The following is a 21,879-nucleotide window of genomic DNA, read 5'->3' on the forward strand; positions in this document are numbered from 1 at the left end:
TTCGATTTTGATGAGATGCTACTTCACCTACAAAACATAGTGTGTGGGAACCAATCATTCTTGACTCTTTCTAGGCATAACATATTACACGTTATAGATCAATAAAGCATCGATATCACATATATAGTTGTATGACGGATATAATTATACTTCTAATCATAAGCATTATAATTACAGTTGAACACAACAAATACAGTTGCAGTTGCATTCTTAAAATTATCCTCACAATTATTCAGGCAATCAGACTAGTTCCTTTCCCTAAAAAAAATAGACTAGTTCCTATAACTCGTGAAGGTAGTACCACGATGGACGATCCTCGCTGGCCACCTCTTGATTAGTGAAAAAGAGCGTGAGAGCGTCAAACAGTTCAGGTGGATACCGCCGTTAATTTCGAGACAATGATTTCACGGAGAAATTGTCAAGGAATGAACTCTGAGTATATCGCTCTCATTTTCTTATACACAATTCCGTCAGTCTACCACAGATTGATCGATCGATGGTTTAACCGTGAGTAGAATCCTAATGAAATCCAATAATTGGATCCTATGCACTATGCAAAACAATCATGCCATCTATGCCTACTCTCCAATCTTAGAACAAACACCAAACAGAAGAAGAAAGGGGAAAAGAATTGACAAATGTACAGTTGGGCTCGAGCTACTGCTACTCGTGCTCTTCTCGGTGCGAGGGGAGCCCCTGGCTCCTCATGGTGTGCGACTGCGTGCTGGACGTCGTCATCGCGTTCGACGCGGACGCCGAGGCGTGCGATGTTGCGGACGTCGAGGGCGAGCTGGTGCCAGACGAAGACCCAGCGGAGTAGTGTGAGCCGCGCAGGCCGTGGGACCTCCGCCGGTACCGCGACCCGGGCACCCCCGGCCGCGTCGGCTCCTCCAGCGTGCTCTGCTTCTTGGACAGGATGATCACCACACGCTTCATGTCTGGCCGCAGCCGCGGGTCAGCCTGCACGCACAGCAACCCGATGCGCACGCACAGCTCCACCTGCTCTGGCACCGCCGACGACTTGACGGCAGGGTCCAGGAGCTCCAGGCTCCGCCCCTTCTTGTAGAGCCTCCAAGCCTGTCATATGGTGGAGCAAATGCAACATCTGAGTTTACTATGGAGGAAGAAGAGGAACAAGAGGAGACGTATGCCTTGGCATTGCAAATACGTACGTATTCGAGCAGGGTGTCAGCCTCGGAGTCGTGGGGCGGGACGAAGGAGGAGTTCTTGCAGCTGGAGATGATCTCGAGGACGACGACGCCAAAGCTGAACACGTCGGCTTTGGTGGAGAGGTCGCCGTGCATGAGGTACTCGGGCGCCATGTACCCGTTGGTGCCGGCGACACGGGTGTGGACGCGGGAGCGGCCGTCACCGGCCTCCGGGAAGAGGCGAGCCATGCCGAAGTCGGCGATCTTGGGGACCCACCGGTCGTCCAGGAGGATGTTGCTGGCCTTGATGTCGCGGTGGATTATGGGCGTGTGCGCGTCCTCATGGAGGTACAGCAGGCCGCGCGCCACTCCGACCACCACCTCGTGCCGCCGCGGCCATGTCAGCTCCGCGCGCCGCGACCGGCCTCCGTGGCTGTTGTTGCCGGCTGGACATTGCGCAAAAAGGCCAAGTAGTGTCAGAGCCACGTACAGTAGAACGGATGCAAAGCTGAAATCGAGATTCTTGCGTTCGTTCCAGAATGCAAGAATCAGAAATCGCAGGAACAGAAGTCAAACGCGTAAGGTGGATACGTTTCACTCGAACAGAGTCCTCTCTCGGAATGTAGAAATGGCGTGCTAGGCCACGGTTGGGCCATCCCAAGGCTCAGGGAGCCCTTTTGGTCTGTGTTGAAGTCAGCATGAGCTTAAATGCAATATGGCCCAGATAAGAGTATACATTTTGCACAAGGAAAAAGTCCATCCCACACCCAAGTTGGATTGTGCAGCCACTTAACACCTCAAGTAAAGAAAAAGGGTCTATTCAATCCCCCACCTTGTAAAACCATGTCAACCAACCCCATACGATGGTTTTGCCACCGTAGCGGCTGACGTGGATGGGACAGTTGACGGAGAAGCAAACGAGAACTCAAAAGCGCGTCCGCCTGTTGATGAGCGCGTGCCACACGAGTCAAGCACGCTACAGATGGAGCAATCAGTCTGAAGTACGACCGTATCCAACAAAGCCCAAGTGATCCAATGTGCATCCAAGTGGTAAGGATTAGGAACACAAACAAGAGCACCAGAAGTCCGACCGATCCAGTCATGCGATGTCGCGACACAAACGCTGTGATGCTCGGATGACCCTGACCGGGTCGAGAGGGAAACCACGCGTCGGTTCTCCAGTTCTTGAGAATAATTCTACGTTAGCATATCCTCTCAACTTTGAATAAATATGTGGATGAACTGAATACAATTATGATCGATAGGTATTTATATAAAGAGACAATATACTATAACTTTGATTACGTCAATGATAGATAATTCACGAAACAACTATCTGATTGACTTTCTGAACTCAATCACACTAAATGGTACCGCCGCATTTGCTTAAACTCAAAGGGAACTGTCCAATTATCCTGCTTTGAAATCTTAATCTTTATAATGGTCTATATAACAGAACAAGCCTAATGGTTAAAGCCTACCAACATAATACCATTGATGCTGGAAAAAGGGTGTTCATTTTAAAAATCTCTTTGTCCTTCTTAGATTACATTTCACTTCCTTTCGGGTTCAACAGGAAACAATTTCTAATTCGTCTTAGCTTTGCAATGACTATAAACAAAGCTCAAGGATAAACTATTTCTAATATTGGTATTTGTCTACCATAGCCTATGATTTCTCATAGCCAATTGTATGTTGCATTGTCAATGGGTGTATCATGGCAGTCGACATGGACTTTAGCTAAGGCAAATAAAGATATAGATGCCATGAGGAAAAGTACCAAGAATATTATGTATAAGGATGTATTGGAATAGTGTTCCTCTATTCCATGATCGGTATTTTGCTTCTAATCTCACTACAATTGATTTGTTTGTGAAGTGCAAATGTAACATGAATTGTTCTGTAGGAATATTTCTGGTTTCTTCGTTATCGAGTGTAAGCGCACGTAGAATGGAGAAAGGCTAGAACCAATTCTCTAACGTACAATGATGCACAATTTGCATTTATTCTTGTTATTGACATGCAATACATACGCAGGATGATAATGCCAATCAACTAAGGAAGCAACTTTTTTAGACCTACCGAAGTATAATAGAACGAATGTGAAGATGATATTCCCTCCCGTATATGAAAAATTGTCAAGTGCATTAAGTATTTGATGTTTCTAAAGATAAATTAGTTATGATATTATATTTATACGTGAGTATCTATTTAACCATATATTACTTATTATATTATTTATTTTTATTTCTTAATACCTAAAACCATATTAGAAACTGTAGAGTAAAAAATTGCACACGCACATGGTTACTAGCGTAGCAAAGTTGCTGATCATTTTGTTCTTGGACATACGAAAAATAATACTAGAAAATTGATCAATCAGTAGAGGTTTGTATCGCGATGTCCACGGTCCAGTCAGAGGAATGCTTTTAATTCGGAAAAAATCTAGCCACGGAGAAGCTAGTGGCTAGCAGGGACATAAAAAGGCAAGTAATCCACGGCAGCAACTGTAGCAAAGTGGACTTCACCGAGACAATTGCTTTCTCAAATGCAACCTGTCGGAGAAGAACATAAACTAACTGGTCCCTCATTCTAGTCGAAGTGGAAGGATCATAAGTTGACAAGGACTGCTTAGCGGAAGCGAACAACTGCCTAGTGGCAACATGTTGCGTCGCTTAACCGTATCAAATGCTACTGTGCTGTAGAGTACAGTGAAGCACAGTACATTTCTCTTTATCTAATTTGATGCATGTTCTAATGATCATGATCGGGCATTGCAGAAAGAGAAGACTGGTCCGCTGGAGCTAGTACTCCGGCCTTCAATGGTCAATATCATAAAATCTTTTTTGAAATAATATTATTTTATTAGAAAATTATAAAAATAATATTCAAAATATAAAAGTGTTAAAAATAGATGCTAGTTGGCACTCTAATTACCGACTAGCCACCTATCGACAATCGAAGTGCCGACTAATCTATTGTTGGTAACCAAATAGCCGACATGTCATGTGTTCGTCTAAAGATGTCTAAATGGGTCATGCCTACTGGGCCGACCCGAGGTACACTGTAGGCACGGCCTAGGCACGGCACAGCATGAGGCCACGGATCGTCCTTAGGCTGAGAGCGTGGCACGGCCTGGCTGAGTCGGGTCAGCACAGGCACGGCCCAGCCCAAGCCGGCACGAGCCCAGCACGATCCGGCTCGGCACGCATAGGCCCGGTTATTTTCTATTATATATATATATATATATATAATTTTGTAGCTATTTTTTTATCTATTTTTTATATTTTATCTATTTTCTATATATTTTTTAATTTTGTAGCTATTTTTTTTTATTTTTTTGAGCTGCTGTGCCAACGGGCCGCCCGTGGCACCGTACCCGCCAGACCGACCATGTCGTCGGGTCAAAATCGTGCCCAGGCCGGCCCGGCACGGCACGGTGACCGACGGGCCGTACCGTGGGCCGAGGGGAGCACGTGGGCCGGCACGGCACGATCTGTTACAGTAGCTGAGCCGTTCGGGCCATGCCGTAGCTGGGCTGTGCCGAGCCGGGCTCGTGCTGGGCCAGCTCAAATGGCCCATTTGGTCATCTCTGTGTTCGTTAGATAATGTTCAAAGAAAAATGTATATTTTTTCATATGATTTTAGATGAATATGATTTTTATATAAAAATTGTATCTATCGACGATATCTACAACTTTACAGTTAAATATTTTTTCATTTGAATCTATTTAGATATGAAAAGAATATTCATAAATTTTAGATCTGACAGAGACAACTATATCTGAAATTTCTAGCTATTTTTTGGTATCTAAAATGAAAAAAAGTTCAACTGTAAAATTATAGATATCATCGATATGTACAATTTTTATATAAAAACCATCGCAATCTGAGATCTTATAAATAAATTATAAATTTTTTTCTTTAAATACCGTATGCGGGACACATGACCTATGGATAGTTAGTGTGTCAATAAGCCTCTACGTGTGAGCCAAATAGTATCGATACTCTGATTGCTAATAGGTGGTTAACCAGTCATTAGAGTGTTGATTGTCATATATTTACGCAATTTTCCCATTTTAAATATTTTTGTATTTTTTAATAAAATAATATTCTTACAATTTTCTTATAAAATAATATTATTAAAAAACATTTTTTTAATAAATATAACTTTACCCAAATAGGGAATAGTACAGCGACTTTTTCCTGGCGCATCGATGCCACTGTAAATATTATACCCACCAACCGCGCATCGCGCTCCGCTGTTCCAAGCACACAGATTGCACTATCCAGTCTCGGATCTGGTCTGCCAATTGCATATCTAGTCTATGCTCCACGAGCTGGCAATTGCTAAGTTTCTCCCGTGCGTGATCCCACGGACGCGGAAATCTTCGACTAAATCGCGCAAAATTGGACTAGTTGATGAACCAATCGACCTCCTAATAGTGGAAAGTAGTCGTAGGAATTAGGAGAGCAATGGAATGGATGACTGAAGTGGAACTCACGATTGCCGGGGGAGGAGAAGAGGATCTTGTCGAGGCTCTCGTTGGGGACGTACTCGTAGACGAGGAGCTTGTCGTCGGCGCCGCGCGCGCAGTACCCGATGAGGTTGACCACGTTCCGGTGCTGCACCCGGGACAGCAGCGTGGCCTCGTTCCGGAACTCCCGCGCGCCCTGCCGCGACGCGGCGCCGAGCCGCTTCACGGCCACCTCCCGCCCGTCCTCGAGCCGGCCCCGGTACACGGGGCCGAAGCCGCCCTGGCCGAGCCGGTTCTTCTCCGCGAACGCGCGCGTCGCCGCGGACAGGGTCTCGTAGCTGAACGATCGATGCTCCCGCGCCGCGATCGCCTCCAGGTCCGCTTCCTCCTCCTTCTCCCGCCGCCGCGACTGGTCCGAGGAGGATCTCTCGCGGCAGGAGGAGGAGAAGTGCCGGACGAGGCGCTCCATGAGCGCCCGCGGCTTCATGCTGGCCTCCTCGGCCAGCGCCCGCGGGGGGCGGGGTGGGGAGGCTGTATGCGCGGCCGGTGGGTGGGTTTTGCCGTGCGCCGGGCGGCCGCGCACGGGGAGAAGGAGCGTGCGCTAGCAGAGGCCGACTCGGCGGTTCGGCGGCTTGAGGCCCGTGGCTCTCTCGCGATGTGGAGCTGGGGGATTTTCGCTGAGGCTGTACCGCATGCGGGCGGTGGATCTTGTCGGCGCCGCGGCCGGGGACTTGCAGAGGAAGGCGAGGCGCGTGCGAGTCCTATCCAACTCGGCAGGCAGCCGGGTTTGGCAGGCGGTGGCTTTTGCGTCGGGGACTGGAAGAGCGTAGCGAGTCAAGCGACAACTGGGAGTAGGATTCAGAGGCGTCGTTGTCGCGGCAGGGAAGTCCGGGCGTTTGCTCGTCGACAAACGCCCGCCGGTTCCCGTGGGTTCCACCGGGAGAGAGCCCTGCTCTCGTCCGTGGGCGCACGCAGCGCGCGGTGTCTGGCATCCAGAAGCAAATTTTGTGAGACCAATTTTTTCGTAGATTCTTGTCTCTATGTGACATATATCTTTTATTATATTTATATATACATATATGAACTGTTAAATCTAAAATGTATGAAATGGATGGAGGTTCTGTAGAAGTCTTTCTCTCCAAGGTTTTAAAATTTACTTCCCTGGCATGAACGGGACGTGCAGCCAAAGCAGGTCAGGTCCGCCTCGTCCGCGGCTCCGTTCGGGTCGTGGGAACAGGGAAATCGCGAGGAAGCGGCGCCCGTCCGACTCTGGTTCCGCGTCAACGTTGACCCACGTACGCTGCCCACTGGTAAGCCTCGGCCACCCGTGGATTATAATTGAGTAGCTGAGCCGTGGCGCACCTTACCAAACAAACAGAACAGGCACGGCTCAAATACTGTCGATATCTGCACGTAAGTTATGAAACACAGCTCAAATTTTGGAAAAGGAATTGCAATTTCGTATATTCAATTCTGCGCACAATTGAGACAGATTACAAGACAAGAAGTGTCGATCTATCTGTCTGTCTTTCTGGCCTTCGAATTGGAATTAGAGGAGGCAATTACCTATCAATCAGGTTCTCAGTAGAAATTACAACAGACAGACGTACCCGTTGGCCAGTTCAGAAGGACATCGAGTTAGATAGATAGAGAGATGTACAGGACACATATCTGGAAAATGGACAGTTCAGTACAGGTTGGCAAGACCTTGACTTCACCAGGATGACTTGCGCAGTGGAATCCACCAGTTACCTCATGCTTGGGCAAGCTTCCAAAGCTTCTTGCTTTGATCATGATCAGTGCCTGGATTGCTTCCTGGTCCAAGTGTTTATTGCTACAAGGTCAGCATCCATTTTATTACCACTTGATATATCCGAGTATGACGGGTGGCTGATAAGGAATGCAAATAATGCGAGGGCGACCTTTGATCGTCGCAAAAAGACTTGTCCTGTTTAATTGAAAAAAGATCCATTAAATCGTCAGGTCAGTAAGACAGATAACAAAAGGAGCACTGTCTGTTTTCCATCTCAACTGTAATGAAAAATAAACATGTGATCAATTCTTGTAACTGCCATTAGAAGTTGCTTGCTTGTTGCGAAGGGGCGTCTCCTCAACAGCAAGCGTCAGTTCATCATGTATATATGTAACAACAATGCAATGAAAGAATCAAGAGTTCATTATCTTCTCATTTTTGTTTCCATTCCACAACACTCTATAACACGTTAACAACGAAGCAATCCTTACCTCGTTAACGGTTCTAGAGGATATCCTCCGTCTTCTTCATGCATCCCGGCCTCACCACCCACCGCGGCACTATCAATGCCATCGCCACCATCGTGTTGGTCTTGTCGGTGTGCCACTGTGATGGCGGTAGCATTCACCTGCCGCCCCCTTGCGCTGACGGTGACCATCCGCCTCCGCACTGCACCAACAGCATCCCCATCCTCAACGCTCATGGCGGTGTCAACCCACCACACCACACCACTGTTGGTAGATCCATTGGATTCGTGGTCAGAGTGGCTGACCCGAGGAAAGAGTGATCGGATCCAATGGATCCCAAGCTGACGCTCCTTCCCCCACCGTAGTGGCGACGTTTCCCTTCACCGCTAGCGGTGGATCCATCGGATCCAAATGGGGAGAGGTCAATCCCGCAGCGGCGGTGGCCATCTCTACCTCCGACGCTTCTCTCTGCGGTGCTAGAGCGGTCTCCCACGACGACACCCAGGCTATCCCCATCACTAACCTAAAGAAAGCTTATCCAAAGGATTCTTTTCCACTACCCCAAATCGGCCAACTAGTCGACTCTATTTCGGGATGTGAGTTGTTTTGCTTCCTATATGCTTATTATGATTATCACCACATTAGTATGTGCAAGGATAATGAAGAGTAAATTAACTTCATCACTCCGTCCAGCGTATATTTCTATGTAAAAATGTCTTTCGGCTTCAAGAGTGATGGTGCCACTTTCCAAGAGCCTATTCAGGTTACTTTCGAGCCATAAATCAGTAGAAACCTAGAAATGTACGTTGATGATGTGGTCATAAAGAGTAAAGAAAAGGGAAATCTACTCGATGATCTATGAGAGACCTTCAAAAACCTCAAGAGGAATCACATGATGTGTATTCGGAGTGGCCTCTGGTATTTTACTTGGATTCTTAATATCCAGTTGTGATATTGAGGCAAACCATGAGAAGATTAAAGCTATTGAGAGGACATGCAATCTCCAAGTTCCAAAAAGGAAATCTGAAAACTTATCGGTTGCATGGCACCTCTGAGCTGCTTTATTTCTCGACTAGTTGAAAAAGGATTGCCTTTCTTTAACCTTTTAAAGAAACATGATAGTTTCAAGTGGACAGAAACAAGCGGAATCATCATTACAAAGTCTGAAGAGATACGTTTCCATAACTCTAGTTTTGACTGCACTAGAAACAGGGGAAGAGTTGCTTCTATACGTCGCAGCAACGCCATGGGTTGTCGGCGCAGCACTCATGGTGAAGAGAGAGAATAAGGATAAGTGTGAAAAGGAAAAAAGACCGGTGTACTACACGAGTGAGGTGCTCCATTAGGTAAAAGTACATTATCCACATGTACAAAAAGTACTCTAAACTATCCTTGTGACTTCTCGTAAATTTTATCATTACTTTCAAGCGCACAAGATTACAGTTTCTTCAAATTTTCCATTGGGAGATATACTTTGTAATCATGACACGGTCAGGAGAATTGCCAAGTGGGAAGTAGAAATTAGATAGTGAAGGTGATATGCCCTAGAGGCAATCATAGAGATAATTTTATCACACGTCTATGTTCATGTACTACCAAATAATATGTTATTCCAAGAATGACTATCGTTTATATTGATTGGCAAGTATGTGACTTGTTCATGAAACTCTTTGTTTATTTCATGATGTTATTCTTGGTTAATCCCTGGTTGCATATCATTGTGATAATATATAATACCAGCACATGTATTGATTGATGATCACGTTTTATGGATCATAGGTATAGAGATACCAGGTCAATAATGTGGATATTTATGTTAGAGAATATAATGTTGGATAGACTCACCTTGAGATATTGTTGGGATTATTATTTATGATGTGGCATCAGTTGTTATCTCAAATGGTGTACCTGCAGGATCCTCAGACCTCAGATCGTCATTGATTCCTAGAATGTGTAGTGGCATATTTTGAGGCTGCCAAACGCTATTCCGTAATTGGGTAGTCATAAAGGTAGTTTTTGGGTTTGTTATGCAATATGTTGTGGGGTATGAGCGATCAAGATGAAATTTGTTCCTCCTTGATAACAAGAGAGATATCTCTGGGTCCCTCGAGATAGTTGGATTGAGAAAGTACATGGCCATACCAATATGATTAAAGAGTTAATCATGATGAATCCACTACTTGATCGAGTGAATGGTCGGGCTATCACAAGGGCATCACGTATCTCGCCTTGAGCTTTACTGGTATCGTGAGGCGAAGGGATCGGTGCATGTGTATATCAAGGTTCAGCCGATATGATCTATTATGTATACTCGGTTTGGAAAGGGTTTTTGAGACGTAGCCGTTTGTACATGAACCTAATGGGTCACACCCTTAATGAGTTGGAACAAAACATGCGAATTGGATTCGTATATGGGCTTTGATTGGTTTGTGATCCATGAGAAGTTAGAGTCCTAAACAGCTTCCAACGTGGGAGCCCATTGGCACGCTCTATATAAGGAGAGGCGTAGGTAGGATGATCTAAGGTTGAGCCACTCCAAAACCCTAGCCAGAACCTTCCACACGATCTCTTAAAACCCTAGTCGCGCGTGCGGTGCTAGCACATCGGCGCTCGGCGTTTCTGCCCAGTACGTGTGGATACCGTAGAGGCGCTGTTGTTATTGCAGTGCTGATCTTCTCGGTGAGTTGAATGCAACGTGTTCGGCACTGGTTGCCAACAGTAGTGAAGGAGCACGGCCACCTGCTCAGAGTTGGTCAAGGAGCACGACCGCTTGCTCAGAGTTGGTCGAGGTGGTCGAGGAGCGAGACCACCTACGCAGGGCTGGTTGCGGATCTGATCGAGAAGCTGCTCGAATAGTTTGACGCGCATGACGTTGAATTGGTCTACTCCAACTCTTCTTCTGCTGCACTGCACGTCGAGAGGTAACAATCTATGATCTCCTACTAGCATGATTTCCTGGGTGAATACGGTAGAAATTTTTTATTTTAGGCTAGCGTAGCATACCTGTTCCCCAACAGTGGTATTAGAGCCATCTGCGTAGTTTTTGATCTGGATCGATCACATATATGTGATATGTGGTAGTAATGGATTGGATCTATTATTTTAGTGATCGTTTCATGTGATGGATCAGTTGCTTCACGATTTGGTGTAATTGGATCAGATGAGGTGCGAGTTGATGGAATCATACGACCAAAAAGATTAGCTCAATCTGCCACCTGGTCGCACGTGCGACTTGTCCCTTCCGGCTGGAATCACCATCGGGGTTGACAGCGTGCGCCGCTTAGTGGTCGGGAGAACAGCAGATCGAGGTTGTATGTGTTGTTGTCATTTCCAAAAACATCACACAATGATCAATATGATTGATCCAATGAAAATTGAGGCATTGTGAATGACTTGAAATCGGCTTCATATGATCAATTCAATGAGATTTTTATAGTCATTTCATAGATACAATCTATGAATCGGCTTCCCCCTCGACCCCCCACTCGCTAACTGGCTAGCGGGATCGCCGTGCTATCTGAGCCTAGGCTTTTAGGGATAACATGTTTTCATCATCCCGTTAGAATTCGATTCTGCGCTTAACTTATTTTTGCAGGGAATGATGTGAATAGTATGGCCTTTATGAGTATATGTTGCATGCATGTAATTTTCATGGCCTGCGTGTCATGGTTAATTGTAGCCAAAGGATATCATGTTATTGTATAACGGCCTGCATGCCGACTTGTGATGCTTCTATTTCTCATGTAATTTTTTTAGTGCTATTAGGTGTAATAGACTAATACATGATTATGGAGACTTGAAGTGTGATGACCCGGAGGATAGGGACCATGGCGATGGAGATCACCATGTGAAGGGGCCATACTATGTTATAATGAATATGATTGCCTGTGATGTTTATCTATGTTCTTGTCATGTTATTTTATTTATGTTTTCTATGAGATGAATATGTTTACATAATAGAGTAGCTTCCCTCAGAAAAATTAAGAATAATTGATGCCCTTTCAATAACTGCACCTACTTAGGTTTTGATCATTGTTTGGTAGATCTGCCAAAGCAGGGTGCCACCTTTATCTTAACCAGTTAGGGTGGATGTCGAACATCCACATGTATAGTGTTGGTTTCCTTAACAAATCTATCAAAATGGTTTTGGGATTTGGGGCATAGTGTTGGGCGCCGGGGCATTCGATGTCACTCAACAAACAAGAGTCACATAGGATGTGATTAGCAAGATGTTTCTTACCTATGTCACCTAAATTTCTAGCAGTGATGCCAAAGCTCACTAGAACCTAGTTGAATATGGATCTTGTTCCACTATATGTAGTTAGAGTAAAACGGTTTCAAAACATATAGTAGGATATCTTTTGTTAAATTATTTAATGAAAGGTTTATATAAACATAGTGCTAAACTTTGCATATTTATTTCTGTTGTAGATCATGGCACCTACTGTTAACGCCAATTCTTGTTTTAATTTATGTTCTATTCTTAAAAAACAAAAGCTATCTGGAACAAACTTTATTGATTGGTATAGAAATTTGCTAATTGTTCTCAAACAAGAGAAAAAGGAGTACATTGTAGAGGTTCCCTATCCTGATGAACCAGTAGATAATGCATCCGCCACTGATCGGAGGGCTTATGAGAAGCATACCAATGATTCACTCGATGTTAGCTGTCTCATGCTTGCCACTATGTCCTCTGAGCATCAAAAGCAATATGAGAACGCGGATGCTCATGATATGATTGTGGGACTATAAGGCATGTTTGAGAACCAAGCTAGGGCCAAGAGATTCAACACCTCCAAGTCCTTATTTGCATGCAGGTTGATAGAAGGTAGTCCAGTTAGTCCTCATGTGATCAAGATGATTAGACATTGAGAGCCTGGAAAAACTTGGTCTTCCCCTTAATCCTGAGTTGGCTACGGATGTGATTCTTCAATCGCTTCCTACGAGCTTCGAGCCGTTCATTTTGAATTTTCATATGAATAGCATGGAGACGAGCATGGCCGAATTGCATGGGATGCTTAAGACTACTGAGGAAAGCATTAAGAAAAGCTCTAGTCATGTGATGATGGTTCATAAGGATACCAAGGAGAGAAAGTGCAAGGCTAAAGCTAAAGCGTTAGATGAGACCTCGAGATCAAAGCCTAAACCTGTTGGAAAGTCCAAGGATGACCCTGCTGCTTCTGATGCTTGCCACCAGTGCCATAAGCCTGGCCATTAGCGGAAGAATTGCAAGCTATACTTAGAAGAACTCAAGAAGAAGAAGGGAAGTAAGACTTCCACTTTAGGTATAAATGTTATTGAAATTAATCTTGCTACGCGTCCTAATAATTCATGGGTATTTGATAACAGATCAATGATTTATACTTGCAAATCATTGCAGGGACTAAAAAAGACTAGGAAGTATGTGAGATGGATGCTCGTGTCGGCAACGGTGCAAAAGTTGTTGCGTTGGCCGTCGGTGTTTATTCCTTATCGCTACCCTCAAGATTAGTTTTAGAATTAAATAATTGTTATTACATTCCTGCCTTGTGCAAAAATATTATCTCTTCTTCATATTTGGAAGAAGATTGATAGATTTCATAATAAAGAACAAGTGTTGTTCGATTTATTTGAATGTTATGCTCTATGGTAATTGCCTATTGGTGAATGGATTATATCATATCTTGAGGATGTCCCTGTCTATAATATTAATTAAAAAAAGCTTCGGCTTAATGATTTGAATCCCACTTTTATTTGGAATTGTGGCTTATGTCATATAAATAAGAAATGCATGCAGAGGCTCCATAAAGATGGTCTTCTTGATTCATTTTATTTTGAATCATTTGATACATGCGATTTTTGTTTACTTGGCAAGATGACTAAGGCGTCTTCCACCCTTCAAGGAGAGAGGTCGAATGAGTTGTTGGCCCTTGTACATACTGATGTATGTGGACCAATGAGCTCTATCGCTAGAGGTGGTTTTCAATACTTCATTACTTTTACCGATTATTTTAGTAGATATGGTTACATTTACCTACTGAGGCACAAGTCTGAGTCCTTTGAAAAGTTCAAGGAGTTTCAGAATGAAGCACAAAATCAACTTGGCAAGACAATTAAATTTCTATGATCTGATCATAAAGGTGAATATTTGAGCCATAAGTTTGGTGATCATCTAAAGAAATGTGGAATTATTCCATAATTGACTCCACCGGGGACGCCTCAATGGAATGGAGTGTCCGAACGGAGGAACCGGACTTTGTTGGAAATGGTCCGGTCCATGATGAGCCAATCTGATCTTCCATTATACTTCTGAGGATATGCTCTAGAAACTGTTGCATTCACTTTAAATAGGGTTCCATCTAAAGCTGTAGATGTAGTGAAGATTCCATATGAGATATGGACCAGGAAGCATCCCGAGTTGTCTTTCCTTAAGATCTGGGATTGTGAGGCCTATGTAAAACGTTTGACGTCAGATAAGCTCACTCCCAAATTAGATAAATACTTCTTTGTGGCGTATCCTAGGGAAACCAAAGGATATTACTTTTAAAACCGGGAAGAAAGAAAAGTGTTTGTCGCCCGGAATGGTGCTTTTCTAGATAAAGAGTTTCTCTCAAGGAACATCAGTGGGAGTATAATTCAACTCGAAGAGATTCAGGAACCATTAGAATGTATTTTAGCTCCTACTGAATCACAGTTGGATGTTGCAGAACATGTTGTGGAGACACCAGCCCCACAACAGTTGGAAAGTATCAGTCGCGCACCTGAGAGGTTTATGTTCCTAACCACGAAGCAACGTGATATATTATTGTTGGAAAATGATGAACCTAAGATCTACTCGAAAGCGGTGATGGGACCAGACTCTGAGAGATGGCTTGGAGCCATGAGATCCGAGAGAGAATCCATGCATGATAATAAGTTTATAACTTGGTTGATCCACCTGATGGTGTCAAAGGAGTTGAGTGCAAATGGGTTTTTTTAAGAAAAAGATAGACGTTGATGGAAATGTTCACATCTATAAGGCACAATTGGTGGTAAAAGGTTTCAGGCAGATTCAAGGTGTTGATTATGATGAAACATTTTCACCCGTCACAATGCTAAGTCTATCCGGATCATCTTAGCAATTACCGCATATTATGACTATGAGATATGACAGATGAATATCAAAATGGCTTTCCTTAATGGAAACCTAAGTAAGGATGTGTACATGACACAGCCTGAAGGTTTTGTTGATCCGAAAAATGTAGGAAGATATGCAAGCTGCAAAAGTCCATCTATGGGCTGAATCAAGCTTCTCGGAGTTAAAATCTTCATTTTGATGAGGTGGTCAAAGGGTTTGGTTTCATCAAGAATGAAGAAGAGCCTTGTGTTTACAAAAAGGCTAGTGGGAGCTTACTTGTGTTTCTAGTCTTATATGTAGATAACATATTATTGATCGGGAATGATATTAAGATACTTGATGCTATCAAATTTTCGTTGCAAAGAGTTTTTCAATTAAAGATCTAGGAGAGGCAACATACATATTGGGCATAAAGATCTATAGAGATAGGTCGAGAAGGCTGATCGGATTAAGCCAGAGTACATACATCGACAAGATATTAAAAAGGTTCAATATGCAGGATTCCAAAAAGGGTTTCTTGTGATGTCACATGGCATCACTCTCAGCAAGAGTCAGTGCCCTTCGACCACTGATGAGCTTAAGAAAATGAATGCGATCCCGTATGCTTCTGCTATTGGATCCATCATGCATGCCATGCTTTGTACATGGCCAGATATCTCCTATGCTCTAAGTGTTACGAGTAGATACCAATTAAACCTGGGTAAAACTCATTGGGTAATCGTAAAAAATATCTTCAAGTATTTGAGAAGAACTATGGATATGTTCCTAGTCTATGGAGGTGAGGAGGAGCTCGTTGTAAATGGTTACACCGATGCTAGCTATCGAGATCGCAATCTAGTTTTGTGTTTTGCCTCAATGGAGAAGCAGTGAGTTGGAAGAGTTCCAAGCAAGAAATGGTGATTGATTCCACGATGGAGGCCGAGTATATCATAGCTTCGGAAGCTGCAAAGGAGGCTGTTTGGATCAAAAAGTTTGTTTTTTGAGTTAGATGTGGTGCATAGTGTTTCTAGTCCAATAGATCTCTAGTGTGATAATAGTGGAGCCATTACGCAAGCCAAAGAAACTAGGTCGCATCAGAAGTCCAAGAACATACTACGACACTATCACCTTATTCGAGAGATTTTAGATCGGGATGACATGAAGATATGTAAGGTGCACATGGATTTGAATATTTCTGATCCGTTGACAAAGCCACTCCTGCGGCCAAAGCATGAGGCGCACATGAAAGCTATGGGTATTAGATACTTGCATGATTGACTCTAGTGCAAGTGGGAGATTGAAGGTGATATGCCCCAGAGGCAATCATAAAGATAATTATATCACACGTCTATGTTAATGTACTTTTGAATAATATTTTATTCCAAGAATGACTACCTTTTACATTGATTGGCAAGTATGTGACTTGTTCATGAAACTATTTGTAGTTGAGAGAGCTGAGGAATGAGTGGTCTATCCATGGATGAGGGTGGAATTATTTATGGTGGCTGGGGGCTGGTATATGGACTAAGTGCATAGGCTTGGCTGGGGCTAGAGCATAGGATTTCATGTGAAATATGAAAAAGTTGTGGCATTGATGCTTGGTAGATATTCTCTGTAAAAGCTGTTGCTTGGTGTGGTCATTTCATTTTGCAAAAGTTCAACAATTGGTTATTATTGCCTCTGCATGTAAGCATAGTATCCTATGAAAGCATTCCCTGTGAAAGCTGTTGATTTTGAGTGGGTGTAGAAGTAACATCTATCCCTTTGATCTTAATCCAAAGTCAAAGTCTGCTTTAAGCATTCATCCTAAAGCAAGCACAGCCCGAGCTTGAACGGTTCATACAATCACATGGTTATGCTAGAGCTGCTATTAATGTTAGTCCCCGAGGTGCTAGTGATACAACCCCAGTCTATACCAGTCCCCAAGGTGTTCGTGCTACAATATTAGTCATAAGAGGACACTAGTATAGGCATTGGCGTGTCTAAAGCCTGAATTCACAAATACTTTTCATATTTTTGAAAGAATTATGCTTGATAGTATGTTAATATAATAAACGTACCATCACATTGATTAGCTATAAAGTTCACAAATAGTTCGTAACATAGTACGTTAATATAAGACACTAACCATATACACATCGAACTAAACTAATGAAATGGAAAGGTAAAAAAAATAGTCTTGCCCGCCATTTGCATAGTTCGTAGTGCATAGATATTGAATACCTAGATCATGTCAAGATGGCGGAGGAAAGTGGTGACGCAAATTAGCGGAAGAATGCCAGCTATGCAAGTCAATGCTACCAACAAATCCACCATCATTTTCAGGGTCATTAATGTGCTCCGGAGATGAAGGCCTCGAAGGGAGGGATTGTTGTGGCATGAAATCGTCGTCGTCGTCATCGTCATATTGAGCTATCACGGTAGTAGCACGTCCTATTTTCTTGCCGGTTGTACGCCATTTAGATGTGGTGTATGAACGTCCTCTTACAATGATCATTGAGCCTTCTTCGAGGTGATCATTTTCTAGATGAGTGTTAGAGGGTGCCCCTGTACCCCTTAGGTTCGCTAACCGTAATTGTCTACGCGAACCAGGCATGACACCTCCGTCGAAGAGCATATACATTACCAAGAAGTTTGTGATGTCTTTGTCGATCAACTGTGTGTCTTCCGGGAATGCTTAACGCAATAGATGAGCATTTGAATCAATGGAAAAAAGATAAGTAGGGTGAGCACATAGAAAATTACGAACTTGAATGTAAGATGCATACTGGTCGGACAACATCACTATCATTCTTCGCCTCCTAGAGAAACCTAGAACAAAAGGATAGTCGGCCAGTTCGCACACCCTGAGATACGTTTAACGTGACTCGTTCGAGAGGGCCCTAAGGTCCTCAGTGGTTACATGTTGGAGCGGAGCGGTTAACGCAGAACAGAAGAGTCTTGCATGCAATTTGACCATGGCTTGGATTAAGTTGTTCTCCTTGAAGGGATCATCCTTCCCTTCACGCATAGCCTAAAGCATTAAGTGCTATATGGATCATTGTAGGTGTCCATGAAAAGTATGTACTCAAAGATCCCGCCATAGATTTATTGATTCTTCACTGCAACGTTATGGCTCTGCACCAAAGCATGAAACCCTAATTATTTAAGAAACGTTAAATAAGTATTAAATATCATAATTAATATATAACAAAGCTTAACAAATAACTAACAAATAAAGTTATTTACCAGAATTATTTGAAAAATATTACATAAATTAAAAATAATTAAATTGACAATACAATGAATAATACATAATAGGATGACTACGATAATAAATCAATAATACATGCATCATTAACAAGTACAAGTGCACCGAATAACTACACTGGTGACTCGATGACGATGACGATGCACGCAATCCCCAGGAGTGTGTGCGTCTGGTGGGTGTGTGGCCCTCATCCCAACCACCTGCACTGGCCCCTGCCACGTGTTCTCTTGCTCGTCATCATCATCGTTCTGCCCTGTGGGCCCCCACCGAACGTGTATCCCACCCTGCTAACTATGCCATGCATGTACCATGAAGAAGGATCCTATTGCGGCAGTATGGACGCCCCTAGAACGTGTTCCGATGGAGTCTGGTGTGTCGAAGGATCACCCTGCTAGTACCACTGTGAACCCTCAGGTGCATCGGGATATTGGGGGTACTGTGCACTAAGGAGCTCGGTGAAGCTAGCAGTCTGAATTGCAGCAGCCTAAAAATCATGTGTGTCGCTCTAGCCAGACGTTTGCTGCGTGCTGTCAATGACGTCCTCTTGATTAGTCGATGATGCAAGCAGAGGTGTCAGTGTAGTCTAAAGAGGTTGTGTCCACTGCAGGGCCTGTGAACCCAGTGTACACTGCTCGGGTGCAGGAGCCTGCGTGCACTCGTTGCGATGCTCCTAAACCGAAGGTGCCTCTCGCGACTGTGCCCGAACGGGTTCATCATGGGCACTGGACGAGCGTGTGCTATGGGATGCACAAGATGGGTGCATGGCTAGTAGTTCATACCCCCTCCAACGTGGGGCACAATAACCTAGACCACGTATAGCGGACATTAAGCGGGACCCTCTCATCCTTGTAGTCCCGGAGAGGGTTCTGATCCCATCACTTTGATGACCCGCTTGCTTCCCCACAAGCTTGCTTCGCCTACGTATACATCTCGTACACCTCTTCGGTCTGTAAAAGATGAAGGTCATATTAGTAATACAGAGGTTTAACCAATAAAAATTGTTATAAGTACCGCATCACTTACCACAATATGAAGAAGGCAAATACAATCCTCGAGGAAGGGTCTATGGGCCAGCTCTACAAGTCCACTGAGTAAGGTGGCACGCGTGCAGGACGATACCACGAAAGATACTCCCAATATATGGCATTGTCGTATTGTTCGGCAAGAACGATGATATCCATCATGGCTGACTTCGTCCACCTCTGTAGGTGCTCGGTAGTCACGGATGCCCAGTCCCGCATGCTACCACCCCCTTGTGCGCTTCTCTTGTACGTGACATAAATAGTTATAATTTATTCACATGAATCACCTAAGGTACTAATACTACCTACAATAACACACTTACTCGTACGCCCGACTGGTGTCTCGTGGGGGAGATACTGGCACCACCTGACGGTACACGAACTACCTTTTTAGGGATCGGTGATGTCCTAAGAGGGGGTTGAATTAGGACACTTAGAACTATTTCAGCTCCAAAAATAACACAAGATAAGCATATATCAATTTATATCTAAATGTGATATAAGTTTATCTAATGTGTCTACTCTACCGATCAAAGTACTTGCAACATATCTAAGAAGGTAAATTGCAAGAATGTAAATACGGAAATGTAAATAAGGTAGAGAGAACAAACTCGGCATAAGGGATTTTGTCTCGTGGTATCGATGGCATGAATGCCACCCCTAGTCCACATTAAAGCTCCACCAAGGATATGCTCCCGATCGGCACCCGGTCATGGCTCTTGAACTACCAAGTCACAAAGACAAGGCCTCCACCTGGATGAGCCACCAAGAAAAGGTCTCACCACTAGCCTCTCTTCCAGTTCTTTGCCGTCATGATCACTTCGGAGCTTGAGCCACCAAGACAAGGGTCTCCATATCCTCGCACAATCGCCTTGCCGCCACTCCACACCAAGTTAGAGGGTCAACAAGCTTGTCAGTAAGTCACCAAGACTCCAAGGTGTTGGTGTACCACTTGGTACAAGGTTTGATCACTCCTTGATCCACTCTCTAGGCAGCAATCACCTAGCAACACTCTCTCTAGGCCTATAGGTACTAATCACTCACTAATCTTGTGCTTAATCACCTTGGATAATCACATTAAGTACTTTGGTGGCTTGAATGTCTTCTCGAGTGTATATGAGCTTCCTCTGGACTCCAACAGTATGTCACACCTTCAAAGAACTCAGTGGAGGGGTATTTATAGCCTCAAACCCGCGCACTAGGTGTTAACCCAATGGCTCAGAAAATTTGTTAACACCGGATGATCTGGTGAGAACAATAGTACTAACACCAGATCATCCAGTAAGTACACTCTTACAAACTAGCTGTTGGAACCCCACTCAAGCCTCTGTGAACACCGGACATACTGGTATATACTTCATCTTCATCACCGAACTATCCGGTGAGTATATACTTAGCATCCGAGCCAACTGCATCCTCTCTGTGTAAATTGCTTTAGTGTAAGCATCCGATGCACATCACTTTATCACCGGACTATCTGATGAGTTGACTTCTGCCAACCGATCCAATGCAACCCTCTTTGGAAATAATGCTTCGGTGTATGCTGCATCCATCACTCAATTATTCGGTGTCTTGAACTTCATTGTGTGTGCAACACATTGATCACCAGACCATCAGGTGCTTTGATCTTCAACTTCAATGGCTGCAATCTTCTCTGGACAAAATGCTCTAGTGTGTATCTTCTCTGATAATCGAACCTTCTAGTGAGGTCTTCAGGCCTCTCTCCCCTTTGTCAAATATGCTCTGGTGAGTTCAACAGCCAGAGCACCGGACCATCCGGTGAGGCAAATCTTCCTAGGACTTCTCCAATTCAATCCAACTTTGTTCCGGCTGTGTTGGTTTCTTCATGTATTGCTTCCATAAGATCTACTAACATATATTATTGATAAACATGTTAGTTTCATTGACTATGTTATCATTAATCACCAAAATCACAGTCATGTCCTAATAGATCTATTTTCGCTACAATCTCTCACTTTTTGGTGATTGATGATAACATAACCAAAGCAAGTGAAAAATAATAAATGATACCAAATGTAAAGATCATAAGCGAGCACAAAGTCTTACCATATTGCTTGGATGCATGTTCTTACCACTTAATCCCCCTTTGTTGTGGCTCTCCCTTTCTCTATTGTCACTATCTCCATTGAATGGCCTATGCAAGAGCTTCTATTTTGTCAATATAGGCACCTAGCATCTTTTTTCTCCCGCTTTGTTAACTTCGGTATTCCTAGATATGTTGCTTATTGCTACAATCTCCTCGTATTATTTATCTTGCTTTGGTCGTCAAACTTCTCCTACTTTGTCAATAATCTCCCACAAAGGGCTATAAACACATATTGAACTCAAGGGAAAAATATTAGAGCACATGGGAGAGAGAGCTTCACAAATCATGATTTAATAAAAGGATACCGATTGTATGGATATCACTACAAATAAATGATACTAATTATAGGCTATGAAAGCACATGGATCATAATTTATGAAACTCACATAATATAGTCTAAACTCTCCCTATATGGGTGCATATATACAATGAGAAAAAAATATATACACAACTAGACAATATGTCAAGATAGAAAGTTTAAGTTATATTATGCATGGAGGTAGCTTAAATGAATAAGATTTGACATATATACCAATTGAGGCATTTAAGCATTGCATACCTCCGAGGGACATGTTGATT

At 43.6% G+C, this 21,879-nt stretch overlaps 1 protein-coding gene across 1 annotated transcript; it reads right to left on the minus strand.

Annotated features, from left to right (window-relative positions):
* Positions 1 to 402: 402 nt before the first annotated feature.
* LOC133901926 (cysteine-rich receptor-like protein kinase 43) lies at positions 403 to 6,520 on the minus strand. Its single transcript, XM_062343462.1, has 3 exons — positions 5,654 to 6,520; positions 1,173 to 1,594; positions 403 to 1,077 (listed from the first exon to the last, which is right to left on the minus strand). Exons 1-3 carry the CDS (start codon positions 6,111 to 6,113, stop codon positions 664 to 666), a joined length of 1,296 nt encoding a protein of 431 aa, XP_062199446.1. The 5' UTR covers positions 6,114 to 6,520; the 3' UTR covers positions 403 to 663.
* Positions 6,521 to 21,879: the final 15,359 nt, after the last annotated feature.

This window comes from Phragmites australis, chromosome 20, assembly GCF_958298935.1.
Source record: "Phragmites australis chromosome 20, lpPhrAust1.1, whole genome shotgun sequence".
Lineage (NCBI taxonomy): Eukaryota > Viridiplantae > Streptophyta > Magnoliopsida > Poales > Poaceae > Phragmites > Phragmites australis.

Bases quoted from the DNA above. Each gene is read 5' to 3' on its own strand.
- LOC133901926 (XM_062343462.1), bottom strand. From the start codon at position 6,113: ATGAAGCCGCGGGCGCTCATGGAGCGCCTCGTCCGGCACTTCTCCTCC. The intron at 1,595-5,653 runs GTGAGTTCCACT...CGCAATGTCCAG, and splicing joins CTTCTCCTCCCCCGGCAATC to CCGGCAACAACAGCCACGGA. The intron at 1,078-1,172 runs GTACGTATTTGC...ACCATATGACAG, and splicing joins CTGACACCCTGCTCGAATAC to GCTTGGAGGCTCTACAAGAA.